We start from the raw sequence: 16561 nt of genomic DNA, 5'->3' as shown, positions 1-16561 counted from the left end.
TACTCATTCCACTACTGCTAGTTAGAGTGAGGAGCCGCGTGTGTATTTCCCCCGTAAAACATCTGCCTGAAAACGGCAAACAGCTGTTTCAGTTTCTGATAGTAACTAAGAAGTCACTGAAAGAATTTCAGACGCATAACATGGCCTCGGTAAGAGCAAAGGAGATTTCCCAGAACCCTCCCAGGAGCACTTAAAGGTGTCAAAGGTGGCTTAAATAAAAGAATGGTTTGTAAATGATTGTCTGTGAGACCGAAAAAGGTACCACATGACAACAGTCTTCCCAGGCGTGTTTACCGATTTCAGACTTTGCGCATGACTTCAGTCCCCTCTGGTTGATGAAGACTCAGTAAGGGACTGAAGATGGTTAGGCATGGTAGCACAGGTCTCTGATCCTAGCACTCGGGAGGCTAAGAGAATGTCAAGTTGAAGGCCGGCAAGGGCTGCATAGGATTAAGGAGAACCTGGAGGAATGCTTCCTTTTCCAAGCAGCAGGCAAAATGGCTGAAGTGGAACAGATGAAGAAGCCGACCTTTCCCAAGTTCACCTACCACAGCACGGACCTAGACCACCTGCTGGACATGTCCTGATGCAGTTGCACCAAAACATCCAGAGCTGGTATCTGAACTGTGGCCTGTGAAGGAAGCAGCACTCACTATACTCAAGGGCCTGAGAAAGGCCCAGAAGGAGGAGCCACCCATGAAGGAGCCTGAGGTGGTGAAGACCCACCTGAGGGATAGGATGATCCTGCCAGAGATGGAAGGCAGCATGGTGGGTGTGTACAATGGCAAGACCAACAGCCAAGTGGAAATCAAACCAGAGATGATCAGTCACCACCTGGGTGAGTTCTCCATCATCCCCAAGGCCATGAAGCAATGGCAGGCTGGAATTGGTTCCACCCACTTCATCCTCCTCTATTAGCCAGGGCCAATAAAGACTCATGTTTAATACAGGAAAAAAAAGGAAGGAAGGAAGGAAGAAAGGAAGTAGTGGAGGAGGCAGGGAGGCTAACAGCATCGTGGATTCTGGGGAAGTGTGAGAAAGCCAAGGGAAGGCTAAGCCAGAGGAACCTGGTTTCTACCAAAGTACGGTCTTTGGCCTACCACTTTCTGAACAGCAAACCTTCCTGTCTGTCATTGGCCACAGAAGGAACAAAAAAGAAAAGAAAAATCTTCATTTCCTGAGGCTTTTTTATAATATGTCATTTTAACCTCCATTTCCCTTCAGATAGAACAAGCTATAGCTTCTTTTTGAGTATAAGTCTTTTCCCAGCTTTCAGTGCCCCTTTAAAATGCTAAAACTTGGTAAAGAGTGTATGCGGGGATCTCTACCTCTGTGTCTAGCCTTAACTTGTACATTGGTTCCTGTCGGGAGCCATAAGCCTAAGTGACCCTTGACACACATGCTGCCATATTTGGGGTTCTCTCCTCTTTTCCTAGATTGAGGCCTTGCTTAAGTCTCCATAGCACCAGAACCTCTTCTCACAGATACCAGAACCTCTTCTCAGATATCAGGTGAATGAGCTGCAGTTAGGCAATTAGGCAGTTAGACAAGGGTAGATAGATAACCTTCAGAGTAACATTCCCTGCTGGCCGAACAGCCCATAGTTAAGTCCCTTCCTGCTTGCAACCCCCATTAGTAAGTCCCTTCCTGCTTGCAACCCCCATAATTAAGTCCCTTCCTGCTTGCAACCCCCATAATTAAGTCCCTTCCTGCTTCCAACCCCCATAATTAAGTCCCTTCCTGCTTGCAACCCCCATAATTAAGTCCCTTCCTGCTTCCAACCCCCATAATTAAGTCCCTTCCTGCTCACAACCCCCTTTGCCTTCCTATATATGCCTTGAGAGAAAAATAAAATTTTGGAGCTTGATCAGACGTCCTGTCTTGCTCTCATTCTTTGTGTCTCTTGTCCCTCTCATCCGCCGGCCCTCCCTTTAGGTCCCCGTTGAAGACTCCACTGGCCGGGGCAGGTTCCTTTCTCTCCATCACTGGGAATCTAGAGAACGTCATTCTCTTTTTTGTGTGTGTTATTTTTTTTGTTTACTTCTTTTTTTTTTTTGGTTTTTCCGAGACAGAGTTTCTCTGTGTAGCTTTGCGCCTTTCCTGGAACTCGCTTTGGAGTTCCAGGCTGGCCTCGAACTCACAGAGATCCGCCTGCCTCAGCCTCCCGAGTACTGGGATTAAAGGCGTGTGCCACCACCGCCCAGCTCGTCATTCTCTTTTCTAATGCAAAGATTTGTGTGCTTTCATCATCTACCAAAGTTAGGATTTTTCTTCAGATTTACATAAATTTTAATAAAATATAGAAAGGTTAATCACCAGATAATAAGTCCAACTAAGAGAAGGATTATTTCGATCATTACTGTACTCCTGGTACCTAGTTCACTCAGTGTTTGACACACAAAGGCTCAATCAATGTTACTATTAATATAGCATGGTTAATATTAACACATATTCAAATTAACTGAATTTATTTTATTTAATTAGAACATATTTATTTAAATTATATAAGAATATTAATTAAAATTAATATAGCAGGGTTTGCAAAGATGAAATCAAGTTCACAGACTTGCACTCCCCCAGGAAAGAGGGACTAACGAAATACTAAACAAGGTTTCTAACTCTTAGATTCCAGAACACAGAAACCAAAGCTCACTTGGTAAAACAACTTTCTCCATCATCCTCTACTTTCTCTAGAATTTCAGGCATTTCACTTTCTGATTTAGGTACTATCAATCATACTTAAAAGTGCTAAAAGCTTAAATGGGGCACATGAAACTTTTCAAAGCCTTTATTTAATCAAAAACAACTCATAAATTAGCTCATTCCAAAGCAGAAGTGGTGGAGACCACAGAGGTAAAACAAGGAAATGTTGGTTCACCGTTCCATCCTCAGCTCTCTTGGTCTACCCTGTTGAAAAGCCCCTGGTTACGTAAATGTACTGGCTGCTTTGGGGAGAGCTTCCAGTCAGTCTGACTTTAATATGGCCATTTGCAAGGTTGTTTTTTTTTTTTTCCAAGTATTTGCAAATCAAGCAAGGTATGGGTGATTTCTTAGCTGAACTGGGTTTGTCTGCAGTTCTTCTGGGCTAGCCACCATTTTAGTCACTTAAACAAATAATGCACACAGGGATCCTCAGAATGGCTCAAGCATGCTGTAGGACCTGCAGCCACCAGGGGAGGCTGTTCTCTGGTTTGGGCTTCGCAGCACTTCAGCAGAAGTTAAACAGGCCACGCCTCTCCACAGAAATCGGACAGTGCGCGCACCATATCCGTTTAACCTTCGAAATGCCAGCAGTTCTACATTTAACCCTCTTACTTAAAAAAAGAAAAGACCTTTAAAAAGAAGCCATAAACATGTTAAACAAGCAGTTGTGTAACTCAGGAAAAAAAATAAAAACTAAGAAGAAACATGCATTGATCTATAGGAAATGGTTAGCAAAGTGTAATGAATACAGCTAGTCCTAGATAAATGTAAGTTTCCATCCTTCTCACCCAAAAGTTCTTATCTGCACCTGTCACCCAGTCCTTCAGTCCTATCTGCAATACGCCCACACCATTTCATGAGTTCTCCACTCCTACTAAATGGCAGATAAAATAATCACAAGTAAAAACTGTCAATGCAATTCTCCCCATGAATGTTATTACGCAGCACTATAACCTAAGTGCCTACAAAATTAAGCACATTTTGGGGCCAAATAAGAACCCTACAGGAACAAACATGGTTTCTATGGGAACATCATACATATTCAGTTCCAAAAACCAAACTGGCACAATCTTGTAGAACACGGTCTGATTTTAAATTAGAGCACCTATATTCTAGAAAACATATAGGTAAAATTTTGAGAATCAAGTCATGTATTTTAACTTCCATTTCTGTGGTTTAAGTAAAATAAGTGCTTAGCTTGTTCTTGGTGCTGATACAGTTCTTTTATCCAATCAAAATGTTATGTATCGCTAATTTATGAATTATATTTTCTTTTTTTTTTTTTTGGAGCTGAGGATCGAACCCAGGGCCTTGCGCTTGCTAGGCAAGCGCTCTACCACTGAGCTAAATCCCCAACCCCTATACTTTCATAAATCATTTACAATGAAAAATTAAAGTCCCTTATATCAGACTACAGAGATGACTCAGTTCCTAAAGCTTGCTGCCCAAGCATGAAGACCTAAGCGTGGATGTTCAGTAGCCACCCAAAAGGAGTGATGCAGTGGCCTGGGCCTGTAACCCAGGCCTGGGGAGGTGGAGCCAAGCGAGTCCATCGGATGGCCAGTTAGACAGCCTAGGGCAATCAAGCGGTGAACTCGAGGCTCACTGGAGGCGTGGCCTGTTTAACTTCCGCTGAAGTGCTGCGAAGCCCAAACCAGAGAACAGCCTCCCCTGGTGGCTGCAGGTCCTACAGCATGCTTGAGCCATTCTGAGGATCCCTGTGTGCATTATTTGTTTAAGTGACTAAAGTGGTGGCTAGCCCAGAAGAACTGCAGACAAAAAGGAAGGAAATCGGAAAGGCCTGAGGCTCCTAGAAAAGGCCTCTTCCACTCTTCCAAACTCCTCCTTTTGTTGTTGTTTTGGGTGGAAGGGATGCTGGGAATTGAACCCAGGGCCTTACACATGACAGGCAAGCTTTTTGTTTTGTTTTTTTTTTACCATTAGATTACATTTAATATTTTAAATTTTACTTATTTTATGGGTATTCTGTCTGCATGCATGTCTGTGCAGCACATATGTATTTGGTGCCTTCAAAGGCCAGAAAATGAAGCTGGATCCCATGGGACTAAGTTAAAAGACGCCAGGTGGGTGCTGAGAATTGAAGCCAGGTTCTCTGAAGAGCAGCCAGTACTCTGGACCAAGTGAGTCATCACTGGGGCACCTTTTTTTTTTTTTCAATGTTTGAGACAGGGTCTCCCTCAGTGGTCCAGGCAGGCCTCTGATCCCTAGCCTCACTTCCTGACTAGTTGGTACTACAAGATCATGCCATGAGGCCTACCCCCTCCTTTACTAACTCTTTATAATTGTTATTCTTTTAGCAGTCAACAATCTGTTCTTCTTCAATACTTCATTATATTAAATCTTCCTTACTCAAATTTTTGTGTTTTCTTTATGTCCTAGTTGGACCTTAACTAGAAAACGGTCCTTATTTTTTTTTATTTGAATAATATATTGTTATGTTTTCTAAGAAAGTAAATCTCAAAAGAATTAGGTAAAATTTAACTTTGGAGAATAAATGTCTAGGGAAAAAAATCTAAGAAGGTGAAATTTAACCATGTATGTTAAGAACTCTCCTACAGTATTTACTGGGCACTAAATTAAGAGCATATCAGAAATGAGTTTTATTAAGGAACAGGTAATTCAATCATTGGCCACTATGGATGGAGCTCAACCTGCAGACCCTGTGCCTTCCCTTGAGGTAGCAGTGATACTCAAATGTCCCAACTCTCTAGTCACACTGGTTAGCTTTTCTGGCAAACGGCTCCCATCCTGAAGCTATCCAGTCTATCCACCAAGCACCATGAGTCATCTCCCTAAGGTTGGAAAAAAAAAAAAGAAAGAAAGAAAGAAAGAAAGAAAGAAAGAAAGAAAGAAAGAGAGAAAAAAGGCAATTCCAAGAGTTTTCAGGGCTCTGCCAGAAACCAAGGGAAGAGAAAGGAACAAGGATTTGTTTGTTTGTTTTTCTGCCACAATTCTCAGAGCTGCTCAAAGTGAAAGGAGCAATGGATCATTTCAGGTTTCTTTGCCCTTGCTATTTTCAAATTCAAAGCTTCTCTTTAAGAACTGAAGTCTCCCTGTGCATCTGGAACACTCCACCTCAAACCCGTCTTCTTGGCCATTATCCCTCCATCTTCCCTTAGCCCTTGGCTCCACATAACACACGTGCAGTTTGGATTCACACTACCACGTAATACAAGCTTTGTGTGTGTTATTTATTTCTCAATATGCATAAAACAAAGAAAGAATAAATGAAAAGACAGATGTGATACTGACCAGTGACTGTATATTTATGCAGAAAAGTCGGCAACCAACCGGACTCCAGAACTGATGTGAATATACAAACTTGGTAGCAACGGGCATAAACTATAAAATACACAATCTCTCGAAGATGGAAACCACAAAGTAGGAAGCAGAAAGATTAAATTTTAGACATATAACAGAACAGGTATGCTTTGTTAACAGCTAAATCTTCTGTATAGCACATAAGAATATTTTACACACACACACACACTTACTTTAGAGGCTCACAGAAGTCCTATCCAATAGTTATGCCTTTTTCTGTTTCAGTGATTCATACTGAGCAAACAACAACTGCCTAGAAACTTTAATTTCTAAATGTTCACTATAAAGAGAATACAAAGGGTCAGGAGGCTAATAGGAAGGCTCAATGCCAGGGCATAGTGGCACGGGCCTTTAATCCCAGCACTCAGAGGCAAAGGCAGGCAGATCTTTGAGGGTTCTAGGCCAGTGGCCAGCCTGGTCAACAGACTGAGTTCCAGGAGAGCTACCACTATTCAGAGAGACCCTTCTCAAAATGCAAAAAAAGAAAGGAGGAGGAGGAAGGAGAAGGGAGGAGGAGGAGGAAGGAAGAGGGAGGAGGAGGAGGAGGAAGGAAGAGGGAGGAGGAGGAGGAAGGAGAAGAGAGGAGGAGGAAGGAGAAGGGAGGAGGAGGAAGGAGAAGAGAGGAGGAGGAGGAAGGAAGAGGGAGGAGGAGGAAGGAGAAGAGAGGAGGAGGAAGGAGAAGGGAAGAGGAGGAAGGAGAAGAGAGGAGGAGGAGGAAGGAAGAGGGAGGAGGAGGAAGGAGAAGAGAGGAGGAAGGAGAAGGGAGGAGGAGGAGGAGGAAGGAGAAGAGAGGAGGAGGAGGAAGGAGAAGGGAAGAGGAGGAAGGAGAAGGGAGGAGGAGGAGGAGGAAGGAGAAGAGAGGAGGAGGAGGAAGGAGAAGGGAGGAGGAAGAGAAAGAAGGAGGAGGAAAGAGGCAACGCCAAGCAGAAGCCAGGCTGTGGGAGGAAATGCCCTGGAAAAGGGCCTTCCTCCTTCCACTCTTTTTTACTTACTTCCTGGCCACCATAATCTGCGCAGCTGCCTCTGACAGGCACTCCTCCATGATGGACACAAGCCCCAAACAAAGGCCCGACCAACCATGGACTGCAGGGGCCAGCGCAAACCTTTCCTGCCTTTAATTGGCTTGGTACTGTTTTGGTATAAAAACAGAAAACTAGCCCAAGTAGAAGCTGGACTACAAGAACATCTTCACATCCGAATGAAAATGTAAAAAACAAACAAAAAAACAGGAATTTCACAAAAAAGAATCAAAATGCTCTATAAGAACTCAAATAGATAACCAAATAATTCATTAATGGTAGCGTGGTTAGGCTGTGGTATGTCCAGAAACACAAATGGTTGACCACAAACAGAGTTTTACCAAAATATTCACAAACTAGGAATTGAAGAAAACATTTTCAACCTTAAAAATATACCTTTCAAAAGAACTGTGGCAAAGAACACGCGTAGAACAGGACAACGTTTCCCACATAGAATGAACAAGGCAAGAATGCCGAGTCAATTATTTTTTCCCCAGAGACTCCAGAGAGTGCAATTAAACGCAAGGAAAAAAAAACTCAGAAGAGAGAGAGAGAGAGAGAGAGAGAGAGAGAGAGAGAGAGAGAGAGAGAGAAACAGAGAGAGAGAGTGCACAAAACAAAAGATATACAGGAAAGTCATAAAGTAAGAAACCTTTTAGAATTAGTGAAACTAGTGAGAGTCTTTAGCAAGGTCACTGGACAAAGGTGATGCAAAAATCAATTATAATCTATCTGCCAAGGAACAATTAAAATACAAACCTAAATAAAAATGCCATCTAGAATAATATCAAAAAATAAATGACATACCAAGATCTATCAATGATATTCCATTAAGAAATTAAAATCTAAATTAATGGGAAAGTATAGCATGTTGTTAGATTAAAAGAGTCCTTAAGAGTCTGTGCACTCAGAATTGATCTCTATAATCAACACAATCTGCTCACAACTCCTACCTTGCTTTTGGTCTAACTGTAGAAAGAACACTAGAATTTTACACGAAGACGCAGAAACACAGAGAACAGGCCAAACACTCTTCAAACAAAAAGACTACAAAAGAACTTCCCCAACCTACTTCAAAGCACATTCTGAAAATATGGTATTTGTAGCATTATATAGGGTAAGAACAGAATACAGGAAAAAGCAAACTACTAAAAATTACTAAAAAATAACAAAATTACTACTTTAAATCAAAGATCGGTGACCATCTTTTCAAAATAAAAATGCTGGAACAATTATATATCCACATGGAGTGAATGCTGACAATCTGTCTGTAGCATATCTTAATATACAAAATTTATGACGTTTTCATACATATATGAACCTTCTACCTCAGAGCACAGATACAAGACAATGTCAGATGGGTTATATAGAGAAATGTTAAAGCTAAAATAAAACATGGAAGAAGGACACTGGGGAAAGACTAAAAGTAAATGTCATTAAAGGGACTAATCAAAGGAAAACGAAGTAAAATAGAATATCTAAATATTTTTAATTCAAAGAAATTGGTAAGAAAATTAAAATATCAGTCACATCAGACAATGTGGAAAGTACAAAAAGAATTCCTAAAACTCAAAATCAAGAAGGTAAATAACCCAGGTAACAACACGGCAAACGGGGCCAACAGGACGGTTGAGCAAGTAAGATGCTTGTCCCTAAGCCTGACAACCGAAGTTCAGCCCCCAGAATGCCCGTGAAAAGAGGAAACCCCTCTGCAAGCTGTCCTCTGGACTCCTCATTCATGCATGGCATGTGTGAATCCAAACACAAACACCCCCCCCACACACACACACACACAGGGGGGTAGGAAGAGGAAGAGAGGGAGGCAGGGAGAGAGGAGACTGAAATTAAATTTAAATAAAATAAATGTAAAAGAAACAGGATCTTTGGTATGCAAAATGAATAAAATTTTTCTTAATAAAAAAATTAAGTACTAAGCGCAAAAGTTAAGAAAAAGAAAGAAATAGGCAAATTGAAAGTGTCTAGAAAGTAGGGAAAAGGAGGAAATCAGGGAGAAAAAGAAGTGGGAGAGGCCCTGATCCGTCAGTCCCCCATATCTTTGGATATTAAGACTACAGATGTCTACCTGTTCCCCCAGAAAATAAAGAAATACAAGGCACACCACCTACAGCATATCACCTAGAATGCAACATCATCTTCTCCCCAAACCTGCTGCAGCTCATGAGGTGTGCCCATGCTAGCCCCAAGGAAGCCCAACATAAGATAATGATAAGATCCAACAGCCAGTGCTCCTGCTGCTCTAGAACCACATCAGATAGCACAGGACCATGTGACCAGAGACAGCGTCTCTGTGGGTGTCCCCAGAGAGTCCTGCCCCCACCTCACAACACAGACAGTCCAAAGCTGAAACTAACTGGCCACCAGGTACGCTGCTTCCACCTGCCCAGCAACAGCTCTCGATGAGTTCGGGTTCACGGTGTCCTCCCTCTCGTACCAGCCACCAAAGGCAGCCTCAGTTCTTCCAGTTCTCGGTGCTATCGGTAGACTGAAGCAGATGCTCCGCTAGGTAGGAAACGGGAATGGTAGCTCAGAAAGTCTCCAGGTTGCACAAAGTCTGCTGACTCCAAGCAAGCTGTGCTGAGCTACAGCTCCACCCTCTTGACCAATGCTGCACTGTGCCACTTTCCTAAAGGGTCAGGGAAAGGCTTGAGGGACTTCTTGCTGAGAGATCGCACACATGTGGCAATTCATCCACTATGAAAATATTTTATATGCTGGTAATAAAATATGCATTATGAAGATTTCTAGAGTCTATGGGCAATGAACTATTAAAGAGATAAACTGAATGTTGGACTGGAGGATGGCAAAGAACATGCTTCCTAGTTTTCAGCAATCCCCTTTTTATCAGATAGGCTTTTAAAAAATAAAACGGATTCTACAACTTCATGCTTGGCATTTACCATTAACAACTCCTTCAACACTTCACCATTTCAATTTGGAAAAATACTCAGCTGTTGTTAACCGTGCCAATGGAAAAATGGGTACAATATAAGAAACAATATTTAAACATCATCCAAAATAGAATCACCAAAAAAGACCTCAAAACCTGTTAGTCATTAAGGAAATACAAAGTAATGAGTTTCCACTATAGTCACTAAAATGGCTAAAACATAAAGAGTAACAAGACCAAGTCTTGAGGAAATTGTAAACCAACTGGACTTCTCACAGACAGCTGAAAGAATGTATGAGAGTCTGGGCAACAATTTGAGAGTATATTTTTAACAATTCTACTCCTGTGTATTTGCCCAAGACAAATACAAGTATGTCTACCTACTCAAAGGCTTGCTGACAATCATCTATATATAACAGTGTCACAAAACAAAAAAGCCTAGTGGAAAACTAGAAAGAACCAGAAATATATCAACATCTCCATGTAGCCACATCTGTGGGAATATTCAACAGCAAAAGGAAATAAAACTGGAATATGGAAGACGTTTGAAGATCAAAAACATATCGATGGCAGAAAGATGATAGATTTGCACAACGAAGAAAAAGTCTATGGTTCCATGGGAAAACCAAAACTAGCCTAAATTTACCAACCCCAAATCATAGTTTAGCATGCTCAAAACACCGAACACTGCCCTTCAATTAGAAAAAAGCATCCAACTTAAAGCTTATTTGATACAGTATTGAATAGTTCACATAACTTAATATCTGTATCCAAAAGGCAACAGCAAGCAGCACTCCATAAAGTCCAACCCATTTCCTTTTGAGTGACAGAGTGTGAGCTACGGTTCACTGCCGCCCCACATCGCAAGACAAATATATATCCTTATATCACAAGACAGACATATACCCTTACATCGAAAGACAGACATATACCCTTACATCGAAAGACGGACATATACCCTTACATCGAAAGACGGACATATACCCTTACATCGAAAGACAGACATATACCCTTACATCGAAAGACGGACATATACCCTTACATAGCAAGACGGACATATACCCTTACAGCGAAAGACAGACATATACCCTTACAGCGAAAGACAGACATATACCCTTACAGCGAAAGACAGACATATACCCTTACAGCGAAAGAGGGACATATACCCTTACAGCGAAAGACAGACATATACCCTTACAGCGAAAGACAGACATATATCCTTACATCGCAAGACAGACATATACCCTTACATCGAAAGACGGACATATACCCTTACATCGAAAGACAGACATATACCCTTACATCGAAAGACAGACATATACCCTTACAGCGAAAGAGGGACATATACCCTTACAGCGAAAGACAGACATATACCCTTACAGGAAAGACAGACATATATCCTTACATCGCAAGACAGACATATACCCTTACATCGAAAGACGTACATATACCCTTACAGCGAAAGACGGACATATACCCTTACAGCGAAAGACGGACTATATATACCCTTACAACGAAAGATAGACATATACCTTACATCGAAAGACGGATATATACCCTTACAGCGAAAGATAGACATATAACCCCACAGCATTTTCCTAGCCTGGGAAAAGAACGCAAAACCCGTTTCTGCTGAATGCATATCCCTTTTGCACAGAAAACTAAGGACTGTTTGAACTATGATCAAACAAGCAGTGGGCCAGCTGGACTGGTAAAAACAGGTAAAAACATTTGCCTTGTAAGCCAAGGGCCCTGAATTGGATTCCCAGAACCCCTCACAAAGGGGAAAGGAGAGAGCTGACTACAAAGTTGTCCTCTGACCTTCAAATGCTTGCCGGGATACACACGTGCCTGCGATCAAACACACATATCATGCACCGACAGGCTCATATAATACTAAGCTGGTGGCTAGTGCTGGTTATTTGTCTCAGTCACTTTGTACCTTAGACTTGGAAACTCTCACTGAAGTTCCCTGATTCTGGTAGGATGGTAGCCAGGGAGCTACAGGGATCCATCTTGTCTCTGTTCCCAGTGCTTGGTTACAAATGGGTGCTGCTGTGTCTAGCTTCTACGTGGGTGCTGGAGATGGAACATAGGTTCTCATGTTTAGGCAGCAAGCATTTTACTGACTGATCTAGTTTTCCAGCCCCCAAGATGGTATTTTTAGTGAACTTCTTTACTGGTTTTGAATTGTGGTATGTGTGTTTAGAAAATGATTGGTAACCATTATCGAGGTGTATAAACATGGTTTTTTTTTTCCTTTTCTTTCTTCCCCCTCCCCAGTCTGTCTGTGTCTCTGTCTGTGTGTGTGTGTGTGTGTGTGTCCTCTCTGTCTCTCTCTCTCTCTCTGTCTCTCTCTCTCTGTCTCAACAGCAATGGTTTAATGTAGCCAGCTGGCCTTGAGTTGAGACTCTTTCTGCCGCAGCATTCTCACTGATGGGCATGCCTACGTAATTAACGTTTTTCTTGCGGCAAATTAATAAGATTTTCTCTGACAACTGCTTTTGTTTTTATGCACGGGGTGAACACTGATAGCACTTTTTGAATTATCTGTTTATTTTCTTGATCTTTTAAATTGAAGAGGATATTTATGCCTGTACATATCCTCATGCTACATAAAAAAAAAAAAGAAATAAATGCTTGCTTAGCTCCACTAAACACTCAGATCTGAAGAAGTTTCTCATGTCTACACAAAGCTTAAAGCTTTACAAGACTTAAGAGACATTTAATGAGTTGCCCAAGGTCACAGAAGGGTGGTTTAAGACCTAATCCACATCCTGTCCTTATCTTCTGCTGCTTCTTTTCCTAGCCAGGATGCTTTTTCAAGCTTTCATTGTTTCTCAACAACTGACCTGTTGGTTTTTACTTGGGAAGCTAAGGATTCCCTGCGCTTGCTGCTTGCCAGCCTTCTAAGAACCATTCACTTACAAATTCATTTGTCAAATATTTACCGAGTCCTACTGCGTGCAGGAACAAGTCCAGGCCCCATTGAGCAACAGCGCAGACAACTCACTCCCCAGGATCCTTATAAGTAAGGGGAACCCTGCTCACTTAGAAGTAAACCTTGTTTACTGGGAGGAAGTTCCAATCCTCCACTTAGGAACCTGCCTGTGGAACTTAAATTTAGGTATCAAATTTCTTCGGAGATCTAAAGATCCTCCACGGAGGTGAACATCCAGCCCAAGGGCGGAAGAGACAGATCCAAGCACAAAATAACCGCAGGTTCAACTGTACTCTGTGTTCTGCCAAATGCTCACCTGTAACATCTCTCAACCTCAGAAAATCCGCTCTCACCGCAGTTTTCAAACATTTCCAAACTCCCTCCCTGACTTGGGCAAACTTCAGCAATTAAGCAGAGAAGGGAAGACACAGCCCCTTGTCACGAGTTACTTAATAGGTGAAGAAAACATTTAAGTTTTGTAGATTATAGCTTTAAAAAAAAAAAATCTTACAGCTCCTTACAGTTAAAAAGGAAAAAAAAAACCTTAAAAGCATAGACAACCATTCCAGCAACTATAATAGCCACTTCCTTAAAATTCGTCAACAGACCTACATACTCTTTAGAAAAGAGAAAAGCAGTTAAAATTGTGTCTACCCCACAGTGGGCTCCAAACACCCGCTCTTTTCCTGACAGTCCATGAAGCTTCTAACAGCTATCAGTTTCAGTTTTGTTTCTTCTTAAGTAGGAAGTTCCCGCCCTGCTTCCCAGAATGAAGTACACTTCCTAGTTCCGAACGTAGTTTTAAGACTTCAACTTTGAATTAGATTAGTTCAAGCATTTATAACTAGACTGTCTGAACGGGTTCTAATACTGGTAACAAAGCAACAGTGCATTCACAAGGGAAAGAAACACATTTAAGAAACTACAGACGTCATTCAGTTGGTAGAGTTCTTCCCTAGCATGCAAGAGACCCTGGGTTCGATCTCCAACACCATTAAGAGCAAATGCGATGGATGTATAAAACTATATGATGTAGCTCGAAAAACTGTCCCTAATGTCAATGAAATAATCTAACCTACTTAATACGTACAAAACAAATTAATAAACTAGAGAATGTTCTCTTTGGGAAGAAGAAGCTCATTAAACTAGAATATTGGACTTGATAACCAAGATCCCTTCTAGTAACTCGATTCTTGATTCTACAGCTTTATGTAGAGTTCTGAGCCATCTCGATAGTTATCTGACTCTATGCAGAGAAGCATTTTAGTCAAAATGAGCAATGACAAAAAACACAAACAATAAATCAATTCCTTGCCATTTTCAAGTTTAAGAGAAGCAAAGAACAGCAACATTTCGCACTTTGAAATAAAGACATTTTAAAATGCAAAACCAATAAAAAAAAAATGACAGGGTCTACTGCTTAGTATTCCTAAGATCACATGACCTTCCAGTCATCACTCCAGCACATACTCCACATCAAAATCTAAAGATTATAGTGTTCAAGATACAGCACACGGAGTGAGGAGGCAAACTGTTTTATCCGTTAATTCAGTCTTAAATTGTTTTGCCACAAATACATTACAGTCCGCAATGGTCGTCTCGATTTACGAGCAATATCAACTAAAACGGGCTTCAAAACCAACTTTTTCAACCAGCAGAAGTGCCTGAAACAACAAAGCACTATCGTGGCTGTCCGAAATTCTCCAACATCTTTAGTTATCTCGAGTAGTTACAAAATCTAAAACTATTCTCAGGGGGGGAAAAATAGCAGGCGGTTTGCACATACTGGTCTATTTTAGGAAAACAGGCCTTACTTTTAAAGACAGGCACAGGTAAACTGCAAGCATGGTGTGTCAAAACTACGGCAGGGTGTGGCATCCATTACTCACGGATGAGCCAAACAGGGCTTTGGCTCTTCACTGTAAACCTAATTGCTCCTGCAATTCCAACACGACTAAGCCAACGTTTCCCTTGCGCTCAAAATGCTCTTCACAGCAATAGAGGAGTGTGGTGGTGTGTGTTGGGGGGTGGGAGCAGAACAAGTCATGACCAACTACTCTTCAGGGCATGGAGCAAGCTATGATGGAGCCGTTAAAATCCTTAAAACAAAAATCTAGAATAGAAAGATGCTATTCTGAAAGCAAGATGTGACGATCCCCTTACGTGAGTGTCTTCCTGATTCAAGAGTAAAGGGTGAATGAACGAGAGAGCAAGGTCAAACTTAGGGGACAAAAGATTTAACTAACAACCATCAAGGTCTCCTTTCGTGAGAGATAGTTTCAACATTCAGGAGAAAACGAAAAGAAAAAAGAATAATGACCAATCGAACCCTCTATTTGTATAGAGTCCACCCTGGGTCGATGTACCTGACCTGGAAGACAGGTAACTCGGTTTGGGAGATTTTCTTTCTTTCTTTTTTCTTTTTCTTTTTTTTTTTTTTTTTTTTTTCTTATGAGACCAGCAGGCCCGGAATAACACCACTCCCAAAAGAGAAACTGTCCAAGAGGGGTGACAAGTGACATTCTTGCGGAGGAAAGGGGTACGGGAAAGGAAGCGAAGGGGGAAAAGTTTAATTTCAAAGCCTGGCAGAGCCCTGGAGGAAAGTGAGGGGGGTCCCTCTGGGGACGCGGCGCCGTCGATTCTGGGGAAGAGTCATCTGCAGAAGGGAGTGGACGGAAAGCCTCTCGTTACACACACACACACACACACACACACACACACACACGCACACACGCACACACACACACACACCGCCCGCTCCGCACGCAGCCCCGCGGGACCGAGCGCGACGCCCCTGGGGGTGGGTGGCCGGCCGAGCCGGGCGGGGAGGGAGGCCACGCGGCCCGTCGAGGCGCCTCACCTTCTGCGCCGTGCTCTGCTGCAGCACATTCTGCTCCACGGTCATGGCCCCCGCGGCGGTCCCTCCGGCCGTGCTCTACCGGGCCCGGGACAGCGGCGCGGACAGCCCGGGGAGGACGGCTCCCCCGCCAGCCGGGCGCGAAGGCGATGGCGGCGGCGAGACGCTGCCGGAGAGCGCCACCGCGGCCGCCTCCAGGTCCTCCGCGCCCCGCTTCCTCAGCGCCGCTGCTCCGCGGCGGCCGCCCGGCCCATGGGCGCAGGCGAGGGCAAGCGCGAGCGAGCAAGCGGGGCCGCGTCACCCGTTCGCACTCGGCTTCGCCGGCCGGCTCCCCGCGGGCACCACTGCGGGCCGGTGGCGAGCGGACGGACGGACGGACGGACGGACGGAGGGAGCGGCCGGCCAGAATGGCGCTGTCCTCCAGCCGCCGCCGCCGCCGCCGCCGCCGCCGCGACTCCGCCTCCCGCCCCGCCCCCGCCGCCGTCACCGCCCCCCCCAGCCCCGCCCTCCAGCCGCCCCCGCCCCCGCGCGGCCCCGCCCCACCCGTCCTAACCCTACATTGTGACCTGCTGGGGGCGGGGAGGAGACAGGAGAGTGTGGGAGGGGCTCTGCTGCTGCCCCGCCCCCCCTGGAGTGCCCCGCCTGCCGTCTAGGCCACGCCCATCGCGCGGACCGGCCTCCCCCCCCAGAACCGCCCATCCAGGAGGTGACTGTGGGTGGGCCCCTGGCTTTGCGCTAAACTCGGACACTCTGACCCTCAACCTGGGGCTAGAGCCTTAGGCTGGGTAGAG

At 43.7% G+C, this 16561-nt stretch overlaps 1 protein-coding gene and 1 pseudogene across 3 annotated transcripts in view; one reads left to right on the top strand and one right to left on the bottom strand.

The window, feature by feature from the left end:
* Positions 1 to 16163, bottom strand: part of Usp25 (ubiquitin specific peptidase 25) — a 106519-nt gene extending 90356 nt beyond the window's left edge. Inside the window, exon 1 of one of the 3 annotated variants that reach the window (XM_052741025.1) lies at positions 15774 to 16163. In XM_052741025.1, the coding sequence (XP_052596985.1) occupies positions 15774 to 15818 (45 nt within the window). In that variant the 5' untranslated portion in view covers positions 15819 to 16163. The remainder of the gene's footprint in view (positions 1 to 15773) is intronic. The other 2 variants (XM_052741023.1, XM_052741026.1) reach the window with 2 other exon arrangements.
* On the top strand, positions 498 to 1617 carry LOC128112175 (40S ribosomal protein S15-like; annotated as a pseudogene).
* Positions 16164 to 16561: the final 398 nt, after the last annotated feature.

The sequence above is a fragment of the Peromyscus californicus genome, unplaced genomic scaffold (assembly GCF_007827085.1).
Source record: "Peromyscus californicus insignis strain IS unplaced genomic scaffold, ASM782708v3 Scaffold_16__1_contigs__length_79575227, whole genome shotgun sequence".
NCBI lineage: Eukaryota > Metazoa > Chordata > Mammalia > Rodentia > Cricetidae > Peromyscus > Peromyscus californicus.
The sequence above is the reverse complement of the archived record's forward strand: the minus strand, read 5'-3'. Positions and strand labels throughout refer to the sequence as shown.